General features: G+C 36.2%; 2 protein-coding genes across 6 annotated transcripts in view; both read left to right on the top strand.

Moving 5' to 3' along the window:
* The window catches only part of Med13 (mediator complex subunit 13), a 90,486-nt gene extending 85,920 nt beyond the window's left edge, over window positions 1–4,566 (top strand). For both annotated transcript variants that reach the window (XM_027950263.2, XM_027950262.2), the window contains exon 30: window positions 564–4,566. In XM_027950263.2, the coding sequence (XP_027806064.1) occupies window positions 564–696 (133 nt within the window). In that variant the 3' untranslated portion in view covers window positions 697–4,566. The remainder of the gene's footprint in view (window positions 1–563) is intronic.
* Window positions 4,567–10,242: 5,676 nt separating this feature from the next.
* Ints2 (integrator complex subunit 2) overlaps window positions 10,243–23,473 on the top strand; it is a 50,244-nt gene continuing 37,013 nt past the window's right edge. For 2 of the 4 annotated variants that reach the window (XM_071603223.1, XM_071603225.1), the window contains exons 1-8: window positions 10,243–10,285; window positions 11,563–11,869; window positions 12,473–12,611; window positions 14,722–14,824; window positions 15,815–15,928; window positions 18,407–18,537; window positions 18,778–18,951; window positions 21,846–22,072. In XM_071603223.1, coding sequence (XP_071459324.1) covers window positions 10,267–10,285; window positions 11,563–11,869; window positions 12,473–12,611; window positions 14,722–14,824; window positions 15,815–15,928; window positions 18,407–18,537; window positions 18,778–18,951; window positions 21,846–22,072 — 1,214 coding nt within the window. In that variant the 5' untranslated portion in view covers window positions 10,243–10,266. Of the gene's footprint in view, window positions 10,556–11,562; window positions 11,870–12,472; window positions 12,612–14,721; window positions 14,825–15,814; window positions 15,929–18,406; window positions 18,538–18,777; window positions 18,952–21,845; window positions 22,073–23,473 lie in introns of all 4 variants that reach the window. The other 2 variants (XM_071603224.1, XM_027950347.2) reach the window with 2 other exon arrangements.

Here is a 23,473-nt window from a genome sequence, read left to right as displayed (position 1 = left end):
CTGCTCTTTTACCATTATTTGTTCTCCATTGCAACTTTAAAAGAACATAATGTAAGCCAGGCATGGTGGCACAGGCCTATAATCTCAGGGACTTGGGGAGGCTGAGGCATGAGGATCCCAGGTTTGAAATAAGCCTCAGCAGCTTAGCTCTAAAGAAAAAATAAAAAAGGACTGGGAATGTAGCTCAGTGGTAAAGTGCCCCTGGGTTAAATCCCCAGTACCAAACAACAACAGCAAAGAATATAATGTTGATTCTTGATTCTTATGCATTTTCCTCAGTTTTGGCAAGATTTCATAGGTGTTTACCCTTAGATCTTTTTGAGATTTTTTTTTTTTTTAAATGGTGCTGGGTATTGGATCTATGATCTTATACATGCTGAGCAAGTGCTGTACCATTGAGCTACAAACATCCCTCGCCTAAGAACAGTTTTTCATGAAATTAATTATCTTTCTCCCCAAGGACTTTTGAGGAGCTTTGAATCTTAGATACTGTAATTGAAAACTACTTCTGAAATTTATACTGGAAATAGATAAATGACTTACATGTTTTATTTGCTTTTCAGGTTTGTTTTGGAACAGTACAATGCACTCTCCTGGCTAACCTGTGACCCTGCAATCCAGGACAGACGCTCATGTCTCCCAATTCATTTTGTGGTGCTGAATCAGTTATACAACTTTATCATGAATATGCTGTGATCTTCATTTGTTGGAACTTTGCAAGAAAAGAACAAGGAAAAAAGGATATTTTGCTGCAGGATTAAGTTATTATCTTCTCAGTGAAAGTCATTTGTGATGGGGTCTAATTCTTATTACTTCAACAAATATTGTTTTGACTTGGGGGGAGGGGCTATAACCCTGCTATTTTTCATTGACTCTACTGAACTCTTTAGGGATGATGACTGATCATACAAAACGTATTATAACATTTTCGTAGCAAAAATTAACGTTTTTTTTTTTTTCCGGTCACAGTATTTGTGAAAAGTAATGAGCCATAGTACCCAGTCATGTTAAATGAATATTAAAAGCATGGAGAGGAAACATGAGGAACAATGATTTTCAACATATGGCTTTAGAACATCAAGATGTTCTTGTATTGGATTATAGTATCTAGTATTCAAAAATGCCTGCATCTCTTATTTATTGTAAGTTTTTAAATGTATAAATTGTCTTATATTTCTTAACCTCTTTTATAAAAATTTTCCTAGAAGGTTTATACTGCCTTCTTGCTTTAAAGCAATTGGTCTAAAATATATGTAATCGTCTTAATTAAAAAGTTGCAGTAGGGTTGCTTTTAGAGTATTATTTTTTTGTAACGGGGTGGGTGGGACAGTAAATTTGTATTGTCTCAATGTACAGTTTAATGGGGATAGAGGGGAAATAATGTCCATACCATTGTGTGTGGAGGATTTACAGCTAAGCTGTAGTTGCAGAGTACATGTACAGTAATGAAGTTCACTGTGTTTATAAATTGAAAAGGTACCGGGTCTTACAGCATTTTATATATCACATCTTTACAGAATAACATGATGGCAATATACAAGTGATATTGTTAGGTGGTTTAACTTAGAATAAAATGAGAATTCTTCAGTTATATTTTGTACTATGGTTTAGGGCTATGACTAATATTTCAGGCCATTTCCAGTGAAAGAAACTTAGTTTTACAAGAAAAACATTTGCTACTGAATGCTTAAACTAATTTTGGTGTTTAATGTTACATGCTTAAATTTTTTTCAGTTTTAATAGTGGCAATTTAGGCATGGGAATATTATTAATTATGAAATTTATCTGCAGGATCTGCTATAAGGTTGAAATTTAGCCCAGCTCTAGGCATTTTACAAATTATTTTAAGAGCAGTCACTCTTGATTGTTTGACTTTTTTTTTTTTTTTTTTTTAAATTAAAGATTGGGAATGTGTGTGAGAGTATGCATATGTATGGGTGTGTGTGTGCAATCAAACTGTGGTGTAAATAGATTCTCAGTGAATTCTGGTATTCAGACTCTATTCCACTAGTGAAAAAACCATTTTCTAAACTTAACCTGTTTCCCTTTGCCTTTTTATTTATTTAATTTTCTTGGTTTGGAGATGGCAGTCCCAAACACCAGAGTCTGTACTTTTCTATAACACAGCTCAAATTAAGGTAGGGCATATGCCAAGGAGGTTCTCACCTCCCTAAAGAAGGGACTTGAATTTTAGGGACTTTAATTCACCCCTTCCTTCAACACAGCTTTCCCCCTTCTTGTTTGCACATGCCAATATAACTGCTTTTATGCAGGCTTTTACCCCCTTGAAAAATCCTTTCTACAGTGCTGCTCACAAGAGAGCCCAAGTTAGCTTTCTACCTGCATTGCTGACTTGAATTCACAGTCGCCAAGTCTACCTAATCTTTCTTGGAAGCAGTCTAGCAAAATTCTTATTTGTATGTTCACTAATTATCTATAAGGATGAAATCAGTTGTATTTACAAAACTCTAATTCAGTGTTTTTTTTTTTTTTAACTGAAACTTGTTTTGTAAGTACTATATGCTTAGCATAATATCACTTTCTTATGAACAGTATAACTTCTTCAAATTGTGTACATGAAAACATTAGCAAGTCTTTTTTCTATAAAAACAAAATTGGTGACAAAAGTTTTCAATCATTAAGATTATAATGAAATCCCAGTGGTCAGCATATTTTGATATTAAATTTAAAGATCACATCTCTGCATTTGTTTTTCAATTATGCTAACACACCACAGATATGTTGGCATGTTTTGTTCTGTACTTTCTTTAAAAAAAAAAAAAAACTTGTCTGAGATTTGAGGGAAAAGATGCTTATTTGGAATTTCTATAAAAAGAGTATTTTTTTTATATACTTAGCTAATAGTGACTTTAAAAAATAAAAGTTATATTCTCAGTTGTTTGAAAAATTGCTAACCTACAGTAACCAAACCTCAGTTTGAAAATAGATTTTTTAAAAAATTATTCCCTGACAGTTTCTTTTATATGGAGCCATAAGGAGGGAACCCAGTATACAATTCCTTTTTATGTAGGAATCAGGGAATAGTTCCCAAATATACAGGATTTACTGATAAAACTTTTCTTCCCTTCATATATCGGTTCACACTCAAATAGAAAGTTATTAAATAGCCATTAGAAAAGGTCAGTTGACTTATCTCAGAAAAAAAGAAATTAAGCATTTTGTGCAGGATGATGGATCTGACTTATTAATGTACGGTCACAGACAAGTATGGGTAGTTTTGTTTTACTTAAATAAGCAAGCAAAATATTATACTTTGTACCAGTGAGTTACGAACACCTTGACTTCTTTGTTACAGTGCTAATGTCTGTTCTTTGTGCAGTTATCCATTATGAAGCAGGGTGGAAGTTCAGTATTTTGGCATTTAAAAGATTAGTTATATAATGTTTGCTTCCAGCCAGTGAGAAACATCTAGCCATACCTTTCTTATGCAAGCCATTCAGTTATCAGGACTGTGAATTAACACTGTATGAATAAATTTCTGTACACCTTATTATTTGGCCAGAAGGCCACCAAGTGTACTTATATGTAATCCTTAAATTTTAAAGTAGCTGTAATTTTTAAATATTTCTAAACTTTTCTTAAACCACTAAAATTAAGCTCTTACTACTTAGTCAACTATCCTCAGCTGTATTCGTACTCAATTGTCAGTATGGCACAGATTACTGTATTAAAATATTCTCTTTTCGTCTTCATATTTACCTTCTGAGGTAATTTTTTAACTTAATGTGTTACTACAAAGATTTGCAGATCTTTAATCAAGCACTATGTTAATACTGTAATATCAAAATACTATGTTGCATTATTTAAAATGTTCAAATTGAATAGATTAAGAGGAAGTTTTTAAATGCTATTGCATCATATAATTTGCTACTCATCCACTATGGCATTGCATATTAGTCTATTAATACACTTAATGTTGCATGAGTGATATTTTGGTCTGGGTTTCCTCTTAATATTTTAGTTTGTCTAAATTAAGGAAAAAATGTTTTAACATATATATTTTTGTCCCATCCCTCAAAAATCAGCTGGAAATCTTAAAACTTTTGTTTTTTCTTGGTGTTTTAATGGGCCCAGAACTGTGGTTTAAATTTTTTATATATGTTATTTTTTGTGGAGTATAAATTTAAAAACTGGATTTGGGACCTAAAATACTCCTCAGGTTGATATATTCATGAAGTTTTAAAATAGCTTTAGTTTTCAAAGTAAACTGGATATGTGGACCTTAAAAGTTACTGAGTTTAAACTACAAATTGTAACGTCATTACTGGACATGTCAGCATCAACCCTCTCAAAATGGCTTGGTCACTTTATGAAGGGGCGTTTTAAAGTTGTTGTTTAGCAGTGACATTTAATATGGTCCAATTGCTTTTCTTTTTAACGTGACAAAAAAGAATAAGGAACAAACACTATTGCTGCCGAATGCCATAACACTGAGTTGTACAAATTGTGATTGAGGAAATGAAAAGGTTTATACTTTTTAAAAAAAAAAAAACAAAAAAAAAACCAAAAAACTTCAAATGGAATAAATTATTCATGAAGCCTTCATTGTGGTGTCTCATTCTGTTGAAAATATTTCCATCTTAAAACATTTTTGTCTCTTAAGGACATATACCAAAAGTATTGTGGTCATTTTGAAATAGTTCCTCCAAGGTTTGCCACAGACTGGCTGTGAATTCAGGCAAAACGCCTAATCTTTATAATTTCCATTTGCTCATTGGTAATTGAACACAATAATGCCTAGCCTTTCTTTTTTGGGGTGGTGCTGGCAATTGAATCCAGGGTAATGTTCATGCAAGGCAAGCACTTTACCAACTGAGCTATATCGCCAGCCCAATAACCAATGTTTCTAATCAGCTTTGTGAACCTCAAAGGAAGATGCAAAACAAATTTTGACAATTATAAAGGTATGAAGGATGATTGTTTAATACCCATTGTTCTTAGAAAAGTCAAATCCAGAATAAAGACTTAGAAAGCTGCTTAAAGGTGGTGAAAAGGATTTTAAAATATGTTTTTAGCAAGAAAAAGGATGGAAAACATACAAAGCATAAACTAGTCCAAATTTAGCCCCCCCACTTTTTGTTTTTTTGGTACTGGGGATTGAACCTAGGGGCACTTTAACCATAGAGCCACTTCCACTGCCCTTTTTATTATTTTGAGACAGTCTTCTCTGAGACTGACCTTGAAACTTGCAATCCTCCTGCCTCCATGACTTCCTAAGTCACTGGAATTACAGGCATTCACCACCATACCCACCCCCCTACTTTACCTCCTTCCTGTCTCAACCCATTCCAATTTTAAAAATTAAAAGATATATATGTATATAATGTATGTATGTAAAGGGCTGGAGATAAGCTCAGTGGTGTAGCATCCCCTGATTTCAATCAGTAATAAAAGAAAATTCATGGTCTGGGGATATAGCTCAGTGGTAGAGCTATCATGTATAAGACTGTGTTTGATCCCTAGCATCACCCCTACCCCCCTCCAAAAAAAAAACTTGAAATTATCAAGCTCTAAAATTTAAGAACTATGCTTTTAATGGAATTCCAACCTAAGGTAACTTATTTCAAGGAATTTTTTGCTTAAATCTCCATATCCACATGAATTATATCCTGGGTTGTGAAAGAACTTGCAAATGATTTCAGAAATGCTGTGGAAAAGTTAAAGATACTTTAAAAAAAGGGGGGGGGGCAACTTTTCTAGTTTTTAAGGTTTTTAAAAGATAGGTCCCAGAAACTACTAGCAACATTTTAACCAACATTAAAAGCTGGTATAGTTTCACTAAAATAACAAAATAATTGATTACGTATAATAAATCTCTGATCGTAAGTCCTCAGTTTACTGGGAAACAGTTGTGTAAACATAATTAAACTCCTTAAAGTGGTATGACATAATGCAGTACATATACAAAAGGGAATAACTGACATCAATCTCATTCCTTTGACAACGTTGATAAATTGATATATTATGGCAATAGACATTTAATAGCTTATTTAGTGAGGTTTCATATGTTTGAATATGAAATTCAACCAATCAGTATTAAGTGCTATAGTCTACCATGGGCATAGAAAACATGGTTCCTGCCCTCAAAGTACTCACTTTCTGGTTAAGTCTTTTTATTAAAGTGCAATGTCTAAAGTACTGTGACTGAAGGAAGCAAAGGGTCTTCTGGAAACATAGTGGAGGGATACCTAATCTAGTGAAAGGTAGATGGTTTGTCAGGAAAAGGTTTCTTAACATGGGAACACTGGAGGAACCTTAAAAAAGGTAAAAAGGGAACAGTTGGTAGAGTGCTTTACAAAGGTAAACAGTTGGTAGAGTGCTTGCCTTGCATGCACAAGGCCCTGGGTTCAATCCCTAGCAATCCCCCCCCGCCCCGCCCCCGGGGGAAAAAAAAAGATTCAAAGGAATTTACTGCAGAAAAAGATAATGAAAGACCTGCATGGGAAAAGGTACAGGAATAGGGAGAAGGAAGAGAAATGAGCAGTTCAAACTGATGAAAGACACCAGGCAGAAGCCCAAGTTGGAGACACATAAGGAAGGAGTCCAAGCTGGAGAGAAGTCAGACCATAAAAAAATCTCTTGTCTTCTGAGCTCATCAATAAAGAAGTTGAACGTTATTCCACAGTAGAAAAGTATTTTAGTAGCTGAGTTGATTTCTTAACTGGTTAAACAATCAGACCAAAGAGACTGGGTTGGTGGAACTGTCAACCCCCAGGGATGTCTCATGTTGAACTACAAGTGAAGATATGATCTGCTTAACCAAAGCTAAAGCAGAAAGCTTGTGTAAAAGTCAAAGATCTCGACAGGCTAAAACAAGGGAGATGTAAGATCAAATAGTTATAAACTGAGAATAACTCTAAAAAAGAGTTCTAGGCTGAGAAACATGTCTTCTAAGGTCTATGTGTGTACTTGTAGATTTTATTTCCAAAGAGCATTGATTTTTTGAAGCTTATTTATGCAAAAACAAAAGCACATAGTATACCTGAAACAGTAGTTAAATGTGCTTTGCTTCTTTTTTTCTGTTTCCTTATTCCTCCAGTCTAAGAAATAAAGTAGAGAAGAGTAAATCCAAGAAAGCCAGTCAAAAGAATGTTTATCCAAGAAAGTCTTTCCTTTGACTTAAACAAAATATAGGAACTGTATAATGTGTTTCATCAAACCTGACACCAAAACTTGTATTTATTTATGCTGCCATTTTAAGACATTAAAATTTCAGAGATATTAAAATGTGAGAAAAAAACAGATTTGGTAAAAGTATATTTTCTTGGCTGGGCGCAATAGCGCATGCCTGTAATCCCAGCAGCTCCAGAGACAGAAGCAGGAAGATCCAGAGTTCAAAGCCAGCCTTAGCTATTTAGTGAGGCACTAAGCAACTCAGTGAGACCCGGTCTCTAAATAAAATATAAAAAAGGGCTGGGGATGTGGCTCAGTGGTTGAGCTCCCCTGGGTTCAATCCTCAGTACCAAAAAAAAAAAAAAAAAGGATTATTTCCTTAAATACTTTATTTAATAAAAAAAAGGTACACCATCATAATATAAGCTAGTCCTACGAAAATCAAAGATTATGGGATTTATAAGCAACTAGATTTAGGGTTAATCTGTAGGCTTACTATTTGCAATGAGAATCTGCCTAATTAAACATACAAACTGTAAGGTTATTTAAAAACTGATTTTAGTATAGTTGGCCTGAGAAGAAACAACTAAAACTTAAAAGCTCATGGTGGCACCCTCCTGTAATCCCAGTGACTGCAAGGCTGAGGCCAGTTTGGGCAATTTAGCTAAACCCTGTCTCAAAAAAAAGGGCTAGATTTGTAGTTTAGTCCATGGGTTCAACCTCATTACCACAAAGAAAAAAAAAGTTCTTGGCTAAATCTTTTCTCACAAAAGTATCCAAATTCTATATAATGATTATCAAAATGATTTCACAAGTAAACATGATGTTTCAAGGATCTGAAAGACTTGAACAGCAGCATGGTGGTGCATGTCTGTGATCCCAGAGACTTGAGAGCCTGAGGCAGGATTGCAAATTTGAGGCCAGCCTGGGCAATGTAGCAAGACCCTGTCTCTAAATAAATAAATAGTGCTGGAGATGCAGCTTAGTGGTCAAGTGTCCTTGGGTTTGATCCCTAGAAACAAGACTTCAGAAAGTTGATAGTTATAGAGTCGTGAGTTGTAGCTTTCTAGTTTGAGCAACTCAAGCTGGTGGTGATAATTCACTAAGAATGGAAAGGGAGAGAGGGAGACTTTTTGAGAAAGTTACGTGTCAGCCTCATCTATGTGAATATAACTTGCTAGATGAAGATACTGGATCCACATGTTTCTTCATAGTGATCACAGGATCATAAGCAGTGTTGGAAAGTATCTGAAAAATCATGTAATTCATACCCATCTCTTCCACTTTCATCCTCCTTACTCTTCCTATGAAGATTGATTAATTCCTATGAGATTAATTTCCACAATTCTAAAATGGAAACTTTTACCTACTTCAAAGGATTAAATGATATACTAGATATAAAACACTTATCACAGTGCCTAGCAACTTTTCAACAAAGAAGTCATTAATAATTATTAGCTTAAAAAGGAACAGTGAGCTGGTTGCGGTGGCACATGCCTGTAATCCCAGCAACTAGGTATCTGAGGCAGAAGGATCCCAAATTCAAAACCAGTCTCAGCAATTTAGCAAGGCCCTCAGCAACTTAGTAAGACCCTGTCTCAAAATAAAGTATAAAAAAAGCTGGGATGTGACTCAGCGATGTGTTTAGTGTTTAGCATGTGTGAGGCCTTAAGTTAAAAAGAGATTTTTTTCTTTTTGTACAGTTTGTAACCCAATAATAGACTGTGAAATCAATTTAAATATGTAATGATTGGCCAATTTAAATAAAGGAAATAGAATATGTATTCTGTGGAATGTGTATTATTTTATGAATGTTTGTTTACATGCAGATATGGGTATGTGTTTTATCTGTTTTAGATGGAACATAAGTTTATACAACATATGGATATATGCAAATGTGTGTTCTGGGTCACAATGTGAAATGTATTACTTGGGTTAGGTGGAAAAAAATTTTGAGAAACATTGGAAAACACTCAAACACACAATTATTTTCTTCTTCTTTTTTTTTTTTTTTTGGTATCAAGGATGAAATCTAGGTGCTCAGCCCTTAACCACTGAGCCATATCCCCAGCCCATCTTCTTTTTAGTTTAGAGACAGGATCTCACTAAGTTGCCGAGGCTGGCCTTAATTTGCCATCCTCCTGTCTCAGTCTCCAGAGTCAATGCGTCACCATTAGTTCTTTTCTTGCTGTGCTGCTCTTGTAAATTGAAAGTCAAACCTTTAGAGATTATCCCTCTGTCAATTAGAAAGTACACTGTACTTTATCTTTGTAAAATACTTTGGTTTGGGCCAGGTGTGGTGGCACACATCTGTAATTCCAGCGACTCAGGAGTCTGAGGCAGGAGGATCTCATGTTTGAGGCTAGCTTCAGCAACTCAGCCCTAAGCCATTTAGCGAGATCCTGTCTCAAAATAGAAAACATGAAAATAAAAGGGGGCTGAGGATGTGGCCCAGTCGTTGAGCGCTCCTGGGTTTAATCGCTGGTACCAAACCAAACCAAACTTTTGTTTCCATCTCCTAGCAAAATACCTGGTAAATAGAAGGTGCCAAATATATGCTGACTAAACGAAGAACAAGAAATAGTTTGAAATAAATGCTGAAGATACATAGATTAGTGGATACCTTCTAGGTGATCAGACATCTTTTGAAAAGTTGTTCAAAGCTTTGGATCTTCTTTGCAGGCACTAACAATTTTGAACAGGAGTCCCAGAGAATTCCTGAAATTTTACCCACGTTCCCGGAAGGACCTAAGGAAACTAAATTTATCCAAAAGGCGTTTTTTTCCTTTGACTCCTGGGTGTGTGAGGTCGAAGAATGTAAGGCTTAGGGTTAGATTACTTTTCAAATTCTCCTACAAATCCTTGGATTTTATAATTTTGGTGCTGGGTAGGCACAGCCTCTGGTAGAGTTCGGTTGCGGTCCAAGAAGAGGAGGAATAACTTCAACATTTACACGGTGTGTCATCTAAATAACCTGGGCAGGACAAGCAGGGTGGAGGAAGGGGCGGGCCCGCGCCCGCGCACGCGCACGCGCACCGCTGCGTCGACGCCGACGTCTCTGGGTTTCCTTTTGCTGCCACCCTTCCTCTCAGTTCTGTACGGTGGCCGGCGGGAGCCAGACGCCGGGGATGAATGAAGGTGCTGGGTGCAGGTTGAAAAAAGCTCCTCTGCTTTTCCCTCTCTCCCGGCTCGATTCTGCCTTTGTGCGGTGTCCCCAGCCTGTCCCCATCTTATCGACGACTCGGTTGGTCCCACCGTCTAAGTTCTTGGTGCCCGAATCGACTCGGGCACAGCTAGAGTTTTGGGGATCCGGATTATCGCTAGGCCCAACTTCGGACCGCGCTCTAGATTTCTGCCGAGTCCCGCCTCTAGGACGCGGAATTCGAGAGGGGTCCCTTGAGACTGGAGGGTAGATTTTAAGGTACGAAGCGTCCGCTTCTCAGATCTCAGCGCGTTCCCAGGTCTTTGTCGGCAGCCGGTCAGACTTATTTCAGCCTGAGGGACTTGTTGGTTCTCCTTGTCCCTGGAGTAAGACCTGTGAACGCTGGTTCTTGGAGCCTCTGCTCCATCAGCCCACCCCTCTACTAAAAGACCAGCTGCTCCTGCTTGAAAGCAAAGCAACGTTTCTTCCCACGGCTCTTTCCTCCCATGGTTCTGCTAGTTGGTCGGTCTTAAGAGAGGACGGCTTTGGCTACCTGCTCGGTCGGTGGCCCCCTCTCCCTTTTTTGGTGTCTTTGATTACTTCTGAAGATACACGACTGCCAGAGTGGCACTCGCCTTTCTCTCTTAGCTAATTGCACCCACAAACATCTGCTTTTTTTTACCCAGTAACGCAGGAGACATAGGATAGTGTTGTGGTCTATAGAGCCTTAACTCTGACATTATTTTTGGCCAGTGAGGTGGTTGGCCAGTGTTTCCATGTCCAGTAGTGTGGGAAATAGAAGCCCAACAATTCCTTACACCTGTTGGTTAGGCGGGTGATGCTGCAAAAGTATGGCTATGGCCATTCATTTACTTTCATTCACGTTTTGTGGATCTCATGTGACTGGTCTGTTGAAGAAAAGAAAGCCTTGAAATGGTATATAGTATATGAGGGTTCAACTTCGGGATTTCGCCATTAACTACTAATACTACTTTGGACCTGTAACTTAATTCTCTGGACTTTATATACTTCTTCTGTATTAGAGCAGAAGACTCCTAAGGCTGGAAAAGACACTGGTATATTCTTGTTTTCTTTTTCATTTTCCAGATGGCAGTAGAAGGTAGGGATACAGGGAAAGCTGGTCTTGGAACATTGCCAGGAACATTGCCAACATAGAGACCTATTAATAATCTATCACATTTTTCAGGTTTTTTAAAAGAGGAGTGTACATACATGTGGAAATTATAGCTCTACTTTTTATTAATTTATTTATTTTTAATCATTAGGATCAACAGTGATAATGACTGAGTGCACAAGCCTTCAGTTTGTCAGCCCTTTTGCTTTTGAGGCAATGCAGAAGGTGGATGTTGTTCGCTTGGCATCTTTAAGTGATCCAGAATTAAGACTTCTGCTTCCCTGCTTGGTGCGGATGGCACTCTGTGCTCCTGCTGACCAGAGCCAAAGCTGGGCTCAGGATAAAAAACTTATCCTTCGCCTTCTCTCTGGAGTGGAAGCTGTCAACTCCATTGTTGCTTTGTTGTCTGTGGATTTTCATGCTTTAGAACAAGATGCCAGCAAAGAACAACAGCTTAGGTATGTTGTATAATATATGGATTTGGATTTATTTGAATGTTCCAAAGAGTAGAACGTCAAAAATTTTCAGAGCAGAGAGAAAAAAGAGAATGTAAATTTTGGAGAGTGTTTTATTTAGGTCTTTTCTATTTATAGTTAAAATTGTAGGAACTTGTGAGTTCTGTATTATAAAATCTTGCATAGGAAAATATGGCCGTGTACTATTGTGTTTAGGGTAAACTGATTAGTCAGTAATTCTTGGTGGGAAGTGGGTATGATAGCTTCCACTAGATTAGAATGGTTTATAGAAATCACTTGGGAGGTGTTTAACATCACACTGATATCTAAAGATTCTGGGCTGATATTATAACCTTCCCTACCCATTGTGAATCCGGAAATAAGCCAGTGTTATTAAGGGAAGTGAATGTTAACTATGAGTTATGTGAGGCAGTCTTTACACACCTTGTGAATTTCTGAAATATATGGGCAAACTAGTATTTCAGAAGTAATAGTGAATATTTAAAGTGTATAATTCCTAGGGTATTTTAGTAATGGATAATTTTATGCAATTATTTCCATGTCATTGTTCCTATAATAGTTGTTTTATATGTTTGTACTTATTAGGCATAAACTTGGAGGAGGCAGTGGAGAGAGCATCCTGGTATCACAACTTCAACACGGACTAACATTAGAATTTGAACACAGTGATTCACCTCGTCGATTGCGTCTTGTGCTTAGTGAACTGTTGGCCATTATGAACAAGGTGCTTAATTTTTAACCATAGCTCAAAATATTTATGATTTAAAGTCTATATACCAGAAAGGTAGACAAAAATGGAGGCAAGAAAGCAGGCAGTATGGTATTTCTATTTGATATGTTTTCCTTTCAACGACTGAAAGGAGATTAAAAGCATGCCTTAAAGACTTTCTCTAGTTTTTTTTTTTTTTTTTTCCCCCACTTATGCCCATTCTGCATCCTCTATCATAGGGATTGCCAACCCCCCCCCCCCGCCCCCCCCATGGAATCCATACAAGGGCTTGACATTTAGAAAGGAACTGATCTCAAAATTTGTAAAAATAGCAAGTTTGGTAGTACCTTTAGAGATGTAATTTGCCTCATTTAATGTAGTGAAATATAACTGAAAAAATTGTGTAATTCATTTAGGTACTAGATAAGCATCAAATATGTCATATGATACTGAGTAAGGAGTACAAAACTAATTTGGATGTAGGGTGATTGATTGGCTAGCCTCACTAGATGATTTAATTGCTATACTAAAGAGTTAAAGTTCTTCTCTTAGAAAAATTATACATTACTTTGTCATGGACTTCTGGGTAATTATGGTTAAATGAAACTTTGAATTTAAATGTTCTAAATTTTCTGGAATCTGTGAAGAACTAAATTGGGTTTTCATATTAAAATGACATATGAGATTAGACCCAAGGTTTCAGAAGCAAAATTATTTACTATTGGAATTTCGGGGTCAGTTAATTTTTAGTAAATACAGTAGTTTTAAAATTATGGATAAAAAAAATTTCAGTTCTGTTTTTAAAAAGGATACTGTTGTGTGTGTGCATGGGGTTGGGGTAGTTAGTTTTATTTTTTATTTTTCATAGTTGGGATTGAACCCAAGGGTGTTGATCTACATCCCCAGTCTTTTTGATTTTTATTTTGAGACAGGGTCTCACTAAATTTCTGAGGCTGGCCTACAACTTGGGATCATCTTGCCTCAGCCTTCCAAGTCACTGGGATTACAGGTGTGTGCCACCATGTCTAGCTTTTTTTTTTTTTTTTAAAGAGAGACAGAGAGAGAGAGAGAGAGACAGAGAATTTTAATATTTATTTTTTAGTTATCGGCGGATACAACATCTTTGTTTGTATGTGGTGCTGAGGATCGAACCCGGGCTGCACGTATGCCAGGCGAGTGTGCTACCGCTTGAACCACATCCCCAGCCCCATGTCTAGCTTTTTAGCTAGTTTTAGATTAAAGTTTTTAAGGTTATATTACAAATCATTCAAAAATTTTTCCTATCACAAGTAATTCTTTAATTCTTTCCCACTATACTGATCTTCTTTAATTTCAACCCAAACTTTTCTGCATCTTTTTTTTTTTTCTTTTGGTGGTACTGGAGATTGAACTCAGTGACTCTACATCCCAGCCTTTTTATTTGTTTTATTTTTTAGAATTGAACATGAATTTATATTGTTAAAATGCTGTTTTAAGTTTACAGATTTTTTGTTGTTATACTGGGGATTGAATCCAGGGGTGCTTTTCAACTTTCTACACTGCAAGCCCCTTTAAAAATTTTTTTTTTTTTTTAATTTTGAGACAGGATTTTATTAAATTGCACAGGCTTGCCTCCTCCTACCTCAGCTGCCAGAGTAGCTGGGATTACAGATGTGCACCACTATGCTTGGCTCAGTTTTTGACTCTGTTTTTTATTTTTTTAAGACATTGATTATGTTTTTACTTTATTCATTTATTTTTATGTGGTGCTGAGAATCGAACCCAGTGCCTCACACATACTAGGCAAGTGCTCTACCACTGAGCCACAACCCCAGCCCAGTTTTTGACTTTCTTAAGCTTCATTTTATATTAATAGCATGCCTAGATAATTTCTTTGCCTTAGTCTTTAATTTTGGATAACTCCAAATATATATATAGAAATCAGTGCTAGAGATTAATGTTACCATGTCTGAATAGTAATTGTGGCTCAAAATGGTTGAAATTAACCAATATTGTATATCCTGTTACAGTATATTAGTAACATATTAAGAGACATATTTTGTGAGCTCAACTAGTAATTATAAAAATAGGGATTTAATTTATTGTCTGATATTAATACAGTTATTATTGTTTCTTTTTTTTAAAGGTGTCTGAATCCAATGGAGAATTTTTTTTCAAGTCTTCTGAGCTTTTTGAGAGTCCAGTCTATTTGGAGGAAGCTGCAGATGTACTTTGTATTTTACAAGCAGGTATTATATTTAGTACAAAGATACATTTCAGATATAGTTTCTTGTTGAATGATACTATTTAACTCCTTGGGGTGGAATGTTGTTATTTTAGGGATCATCTACTAAAAATATGCCTGAAAAGTTTAAGATAAAAGTGACTAGTAGGCTGGGTGCAGTGGCCTATATATGTAATTATAATGACTTAGGAGGCTGAGAAAGGAGTATGGCAAGTTTAACTTAGTAAAAACTTGAGTTAAAAATAAAAAGGGCTGGGGATGTAGCTCACCTCTAGGTTCATTTCCCTAGTACCAAAATAAATAAATAAATAAATAAGACTAGTGGTAGAACAATCATTAAGTGAGTTATTTTATTTCTATAGTATGGAATATTATGTACACATTAAGATGGTTTATTTGGTTTAATGATTTTACTGCTTAATGATTTTGGAAAATGTTTATAGTATGTTTAAATGAAAAAAGCAAAGGGCAGAGTAGTAAATAAAATATAGTACCAGTGTTGTTAAAATTTAAGACAAAAACAATATCCATGGGAGGAATTTAAATAAAATATTTAATGTTAATGTTGAGTAATGGATTAGAGCTAATTTTAATTTTATTTACTTTTTTGTATTTTCCAGATTTTTTATACTATATGTATGATATAAAATAAAAATGCAAAGAATTTTGTGAAAATTTCTTTTTAAACCACATTATTCAATGAAACTTTCTGCAATATTCTGTGTTGTGCTATTCAGTTAGTAGCCATTGGCCATGTGTGACTGTGGATTATTTGAAATCTAGCAGTGTGACTGAGGAAATGAACTATTTTAAGTATCATTTAACTATTCATGTGTGGCTAATAGCTATCCTACTGAACAGCTCAGCTCTAGACTATGAAAAATAAGTATTTTAGTTGCATTTTGGTGGCATTTTTGAAATATCAAAAGACATTTATATTTAACATAATGCAATATCTTATTTTAATAGTGCTATTGATTTTGTTTTCTTATAGAGCTCCCTTCCTTGCTTCCTATAGTTGATGTAGCTGAAGCCTTGCTACATGTTAGAAATGGTGCTTGGTTCTTGTGTCTCTTGGTGGCCAATGTTCCTGATAGTTTTAATGAAGGTAAATATAATTTAAAAATGGAATATTGGAAACATTTGGTTGGGCATATATAGGTGTTGCGATGGGCAAAAGGTGCAACTTACTCAGTCGAGGGGGAGAAATAAAGAATGTCCATGTGCTTTTGCCCTTTTCAATGCTTTATTCACTCAAATCACTCAATACAATTTTACTCTATAGGTTCTTTTTATTTTTTTTTAATTGTTGGTAGACCTTTATTTTATTTACTTATTTATATGTGGTGCTGAGAATCAAACCCAATGCCTCACATATGCTAGGCAAGCGCTCTACTGATGAGCTGCAACTCCAGTCCCACTCTTCAGTTTTCGGTGGACACAACATCTTCATTTTATTTTATGTGGTGCTGAGGATCGAACCCAGTGCCCCGCGCATGCCAGGCGAGCGTGTTACCGCTTGAACCATATCCCCAGCCTTCTATAGGTTCTTAATCAAGAAAACAACAATCCTTAATACTAGGCACTACAATGGACAGAATCAATTCATATCAAACAATTCTAGATTAATTAATTCACAACCAAACATTTCTAGATTAATTAATTCTAAGCACTGCAAACATACTTAATCATGACAGGCTAATGACAGACATTCCCTTTGTGTGCTAAGTTCAAGTGTCAGATCAAAAGTCGCAAGCCTTAGTCCAGCAGATAGGCACTCACTCAGACCGCCATGATCAGGTTAGGAACCAAGGGAGGCTTCTTCTGGGGTGGAGCTGACGGCAGGTTGAGGAGAGGATGGCTAGGAGAAGTTGCTGCTCTCACCAGGTTCAAGATATAGCTGTAGAATTTGAGAGCAGTGAGGACAACACAAGAGGTTCAGGCAGAAGAATTGGAGTGTCAGTCTAAGACCTCATTAGGATCTCAGTGTGAGGGCATCATTGTTGGCTGGCTAAATGTCTGTTCACTTGCTGTATTATTTATACCAAATTGTGGGGCTTCCGACTCCCCTTTCAGTCCTTATCAGCTGCCACCGGATTTCTAAGTGACATCATTTATCCAGGGGTTAAAATATCTTATCCCCACCCTGATCTTTTCACCAGTTTATTAGGATGGGGGAAGTGACTTGTTTCTGCCTGAGGGCCACACTTGTGGGCTCCGTTAGGCATGCCTGGTGAGACTATAGGTTTCAAGCTGGAGTTTTTAAAATGGATTTGCTTAGACTCAGGCCTAAGGCCATCCTCACAGTAGGATCTTTTTTTTTTTTTTTTTTTGAGGTGGGGTGGGTCTCTCTTTGTTACCTCAGCAGGTCCCTAGTAGCTCTAGTATCTGGCTGGGACTATAGTCATACACCACTGTGCTCAGCTAGGACCTAATTTTCTTTCTTTCATTTTTTTTTAGTTCTAGGAAGAGATATTTTATGGAATTCTATTTCAGATTTTTTCATTTTGTTTTAAATATTTTTTTTAATTTGTAGATGGAAACAATACCTTTATTTTATTTGTTTATGTGGTGCTAGGGATCGAATCAAGTGCGTCACACATACTAGACAAGCGCTATACCACTGAGAGCCACAACCCCAGCCCCATCAGATTTTATCTTTTGAAAATTTTTAGTGAGTATTCATTATAGATATGCCAAGCTCAGGAATTTCAAAATTGTATTGACATTGCAAATTTAAGTATAGTGAGTATGTAGCCCTAATTTTTTTTCTTTTTGCCATTATACCCCAATGTTATACCAGTAAAATATGTCAGACAACTAGAAGATGTGATCTCTATGCTGAGGGAGCAAAGAGGAGACATCTGCAATACAGTCAAAGAGCAATATGAGATATATGTCATCAGAAATATCAACAGTCAGACCATTTTTTTTAAGCTTTATTACTGACAGTTTGCCAAAAGTACTGGGTATAAATTTAGAAAAATCAATGAAGAAATTTCACCTTTCTTTTAAAGTACTAATAACTGAAGATTGTTATTTGGGTCTGAGTAATATAAAAGTAAAAACAACTTTTGTTAAGCAAAGTGATCTGTGAATTGTAATTTTTCCAGGGAGGAAAAGTACTGGATCTGGGGTTATAATTCCTGACTTTGTCTGTTTGCTCCTTGTGTGATATCCACTTCTTTTCAGCTGGGCATTGTAATCCCAGTGATTTGGAAGGCAAGGCAGGAGGATGGCAAGTTTAAGGCTAGACTCAGCAATTTAGTGAGGCCCTGTCTCAAAAAGAATAGGCTGGGGATGTTATAGCTTAGTGGTTAATTGCTCCTGAGTCATCCCCTGTGTGTGTGTGTGTGTGTGTATAAAATTTAAAGCAACATTAAAAAAAATTCTTCTGTTCGCGTGGCATGGTGGTGTACATCTGTAATCCCAGTGATTTGAGAGGCTAACGCAGGAGGATTGCAAGTTTGAGGCAGCCTCAACAACTTAGCAAGGCCCTAAGCAATTTAGTGAGACGCTGTCTTAAAAAATTAAAAAGACTGGTGTGAAAAACATCTTAAAATAATAGAGATTCTTAAATATTTAGTTTGTAGAGGCCTGATAAAAAATGGAGAACGACAAGATGAAGAAAGTCTTGGAGGAAGGCGCAGAACGGATGCCTTACGATTCTTATGTAAAATGAATCCTTCTCAGGCCCTGAAGGTCCGAGGCATGGTGGTAAGAGACCCTATTGTTTAAAGAATTAAAGCACTTTATATTAGGACAAAGTACTTTTCTTAAGATAGTTTTAGAATCTTATAGAGGTTGCAGATTTTAATTACATACTGGATGTGTTATCTTCCTCTCTGGGTTTTTATGTTTTGTCTTATTTTTTTCTCTAAACTTAGATGCTTTAGATTTTGAAACATTTTGGCTCTTTTCCTTTTAATATTGTGTTTGTTTTCTTTGCTGTGTTAGGTGGAAGAATGTCACTTGCCAGGCCTTGGGGTGGCTTTAACATTGGATCACACTAAAAACGAAGCTTGTGAAGATGGAGTGAGTGACTTGGTTTGTTTTGTTAGTGGTTTGCTTCTTGGAACAAATGCAAAAGTCCGGACATGGTTTGGAACTTTTATCCGAAATGGACAGCAGGTGAGATTATATATCCCTGTAGGCTAAGGATCAGGATATTTTGGCAGTTACTAAAAGGGGAAGAAGAAACATGTTTAGGAAGATGTTATTAGAATAATGGTTCTTTTTTAAAAAATTTTTTAATAGTTGTAGATGGACAGAATGCCTTTATTTTATTTATGTTTATTTTCTTGTGGTGCTGAGGTTTGAACCCAGTGCCTCACACGTGCAAGGCAAGCTCTCTGCCACTGAGCTACAGCCCCAGCCCAGAATAATGGTTCTTAAACTTAATTTCAGGGACTTTCTCAGCTTTTAAGGAATACTTGAGGAAATGAAAGAACTTTTGTTTATGTAATTTTTATCTTTTTATATTTCCCATGTTAGAAATTAACAGTAGCCTGGTGTGGTGGTGCATGCCTGTAATCATACTGCCTGTAATGACTTGAAAGGAGGCTGAGGTAGGAGAATTGCAAGTTTCAGGCAACCTTAAGACTTAGTGAGACCCTGTCTCCAAACAAACAAACAAAAAAAGTGTTTGGGACCTGTGGATGTAGTTCAGTAGTAGAATGCTCCTGGAGGACTGCGAGTTCAAAGTCAACCCAAGCAATGGTGAGGTGCTTAGCAACTCAATGAGACCCTGTCTCTCAATAAAATACAAAATAGGGCTGGGATGTGGCTCAGGGGTTAAGGGCCCCTGAGTTCAATCCCCAGTACCAAAAAACAAGAATGCTCCTGGGTCTAATTTCTTAGTACTGGAAGCGGGGGAAAATTAAAGCCAAAATTTTTTTGTATTATGTATTTAATTTATTAAAAATAGCAATAATAGAGCTGGGGCTGTAGCTCAGTGGCAGAGTGCTTGTCTTGTACATGTGAGGCACTGGGTTCGATCCTTAGCACCACATAAAAATAAATAAAATGAATGCATGCTGTCCATCTACAACTACAAAAAAAAAATTAGGAATAGTACCAGTATGAAATATGAACATAGTATCTTTTTAATGGAAAATATATTTTCCTAAACAAAAAATTTTGTGAGTAGTGATATTATTTAATATAGAGATTTTTTTCAAATCTTTTCAACTTGTGGTTTAATAGAAACCTTTGGAAAAATTCATTGTATACTTATGAGAATAGTGTAAAAAAAAGGCATTGTCTTAGTGTTACTAAAAGAAATATTTTTTGCCTTTCTGGGACCTCCTGAAAGCATCTTGGAAATCACCAGGATTGTGGATCAGACTCATGACAACTGTTGTATAGGATCATCTAAAGAAATTATATTCTATAATTTTAATGTATTTTTTTGTATGTGTGTGTATGTATGTAGTGATAAAAGATACATAACATAAAGTTTACCACTTAATCTTTTATTTTTTTTGTGTGGTAGTCGAGATCCCCAGAACTCAAATGCTAGGCACACATTTTACAACTGAGCTAAAAGCCACATGCCAGCCCTTTTTTTTTTAGTATTTATTTTTTTAGTTATAGTTGGACAAATAATACCTTTATTTTATTTATTTATATGTGGTTCTGTGAATTTATATGTGGTACCGAGGATTGAACCCAGGGCCTCACATGTGCTAGGAGAGTACTTTACTGCTGAGCCACAACCCCAGCCCATGCCAGCCCTTTTTGGATTTTTATTTTGAGATAGGGTCTTTTAAAAAATTTCTTTTAGAGACAGAGTCTTGCCAAATTGCTTAGGGCCTTATTAAATTGTTGGGGCTGAATCTTCCTGCCTTAGTCGATTACCCTGACCCCAGTAGCTGGGATTACAGGCATGTATCACCACATCTGGCCCATATTAATAATTTTTAAGCATACAGGTCAGTGGCATTAAAATATTTACAGTGTTTGACAATCATCACCATGAGATTTTTCTTTTAATTATCCCAAACAGAAACTATACTCATTATATATACCCATTAAACTTCCCTTCCCTCCTCTCCCTTGGAAATCCCTTTATTCTACTTTCTGTCTGAATTAATTTACCTGTTCTGGATAATTTATGATTGGAATCAAATAATATCTTTCTTTTTTTTTTTTTTTTTCCCTATGGTCCTGGGGATTAAACCCAGGGGTCCTTATCCACTGAGCTGCATTCCTAGCCCTTTTTTTCATATTTGATGCTAATATGAAAAATTGGAAATTTGACTCCAATATGAAAAAAGGAGCACTTGGCTCCTTTTTAGTTTAGAACTGCTTGCATATTTATTATCTTTGTTCATTCATTTTCTTAATAGACATTGAGTACTTCCTGCATGTTAGACATAGTGTTAGGCCCTGCAGGATAAAAAATGACTTGAGACAACATTCTTGCCAGAAGAACTGTAGTAATTATAGACTTGTAGACTGTTAATTATAACAGCTGTGTAAGATTAATATTAATCAAGTATTCGCTTTCTTGTTAGTAAGGGAATTGTAGTTCAGAGAGGTTAACTAATGTATCTAAAGTATATAATTATCTAATTATAGTACTAGGGTTTAAACCCAAGATCTTTTGTCTCCAAAGTCTGATTGTTTTATACTGTGGTACATTATGATTTTGAAACTATCATTTAAATAATATTCTACAACTTCTATCATTATTTAGTCTTTCCTTTGCAACCAATCCAAATTAGAGTGTGAGTAGTCTTCAGACAAACCAGTGGATTTTTAGTTTGCTTGGCTTGTTAAAATGAGATTCTGAAGTTATGACAACCTTCTCACATGCATCAATTTCGAGTGTTTAAATAGGGAGATCTGGGGCCTTCACACTTGCCTAGCATGTGTAAAGCCCTGGGTTTGATCCCTAGTACCACACACACACACACACAAAAAAAAAAAAAAAGGAGGGGGAGGGGCAGATCTGTTTGAGACTCTTCTAATTTAGTAAATACTTCATGCCTTCTTTTTTTCTTGGTTCATATTTCTTACAGAGAAAAAGAGAGACCAGCAGTTCTGTCCTTTGGCAAATGAGGAGGCAGCTTCTTCTGGAGTTGATGGGCATTCTTCCCACAGTAAGAAGTACCCGAATTGTGGAAGAAGCTGATGTGGAAATGGAGCCTAATGTGTCGGTGTATTCAGGACTGAAAGAAGAGCATGTTGTGAAAGCCAGTGCACTCTTACGTCTGTACTGTGCTTTGATGGGGATCGCTGGACTCAAGTATTCAATACTTTGATATTTTCCCTTTTTTGTCATTTTACTTTCTTATTTCTAATCCCAAGAAAGTGAACCAAAGGCTTTTATTTTGAGGATTTAGATTTCATTCAGCTCCTGTAATAGCTGGCATATATCAAGATTAAAGTTCTTGTGCCAAGCATTTCTATACAGGGATGTATGTATCTATTTTGGTCAGATTGCAAGTAGAATTATGTAAATATGGGAAGGCTCAGAGCATTTTGTCAATTTCGAATTACATTGTAAAGGAAAACTAATTTCACCACAGCTCAACGAGATCACTGAATGAGAGATCCTTTACCTGATCCATGCAGCTAAAGTGAATCTCTCATATATTTCCTTTTGCAACTGAGGTCATAAAGTCTTTAAAATTGATATGATGCACAAGGTTTTTTAGTCAGTTTTATGAAACCTTTAGAATTTCTCCCTGTATTAATATGTATGGTTCTTAATTTATGTGTCTGATATATGTGAATTTCAGTTACTACAATTTAGTTAAAAAATGCCATTTCCTCAATATGGTTCACATGTCACTTATCACAGTACATTATTAACTTAATAATTACATAAAGTATAAATTTTGCTGTGAGCTCTTCAGCTATGTAAATAATGAATGCATCATGATCAGCGTTTCTTTTAAGTTTCTGTTGGTGAATGAGCCCAGCACATCTGTTATTCATTTCACACAGCCAAATAGGTATTACATTGTTTCCTCCTCTCCCAGTAATAATATAGAATGACATTTTACAAAAACAGATAAGCAAAAGAGGAAATTAGCCAATAAAGGTAAAATGTAGTAAAGAAAAAAATGTTACAGGGAAAAGTTTAGGAAAGTGACTTACTGTGAGAATGTTGACACTGGCACCATTTTCGAGATCCTAGATTTGCATCCAGAGGAACAGAGTGAAGGAGCACATTTAGACAAATGAGGAAAGTCATTGTTTCAAAGTGATGACAGTGTTCCAGAGTATGTGATGCTAGCAAACTTCTTTATACTTAAAGGAACTTTCATTTCAGACCCGAAGGTACAAAGGATGAAATGTTGGAAGATGATCCAAACCTAGAAGGCAGTATGACACTTCACCAAGTCCTAGAAAAGATACTCATTTTGTATTACAAATTGTGCAATGAAAAGAAGATGGCAGGACTGGAGTTGTAGCTCAGTGGTAGACATGTGATCCTTTTGCCTCAGCCTCCTGAGTTGCTGGGCTTATAGGCATGTGTCACCAGGCCTTACCTAATTATTCTTTGTGTGTGTGTGTGTGTGTGTGTGTGTGTGTGTGTGTGTGGTGCTGGGGATTGTGCATGCAAGGCAGGCATTGTATCAACTGAGCTATATTCCCAGCCCCCAACCTAATTATTCTTGATAAGGATTTTACAAAAAGA

This window comes from Marmota flaviventris, chromosome 17, assembly GCF_047511675.1.
Source record: "Marmota flaviventris isolate mMarFla1 chromosome 17, mMarFla1.hap1, whole genome shotgun sequence".
In the NCBI taxonomy this organism is placed as follows: Eukaryota; Metazoa; Chordata; class Mammalia; order Rodentia; family Sciuridae; genus Marmota; species Marmota flaviventris.
The sequence above is the reverse complement of the archived record's forward strand: the minus strand, read 5'-3'. Positions and strand labels throughout refer to the sequence as shown.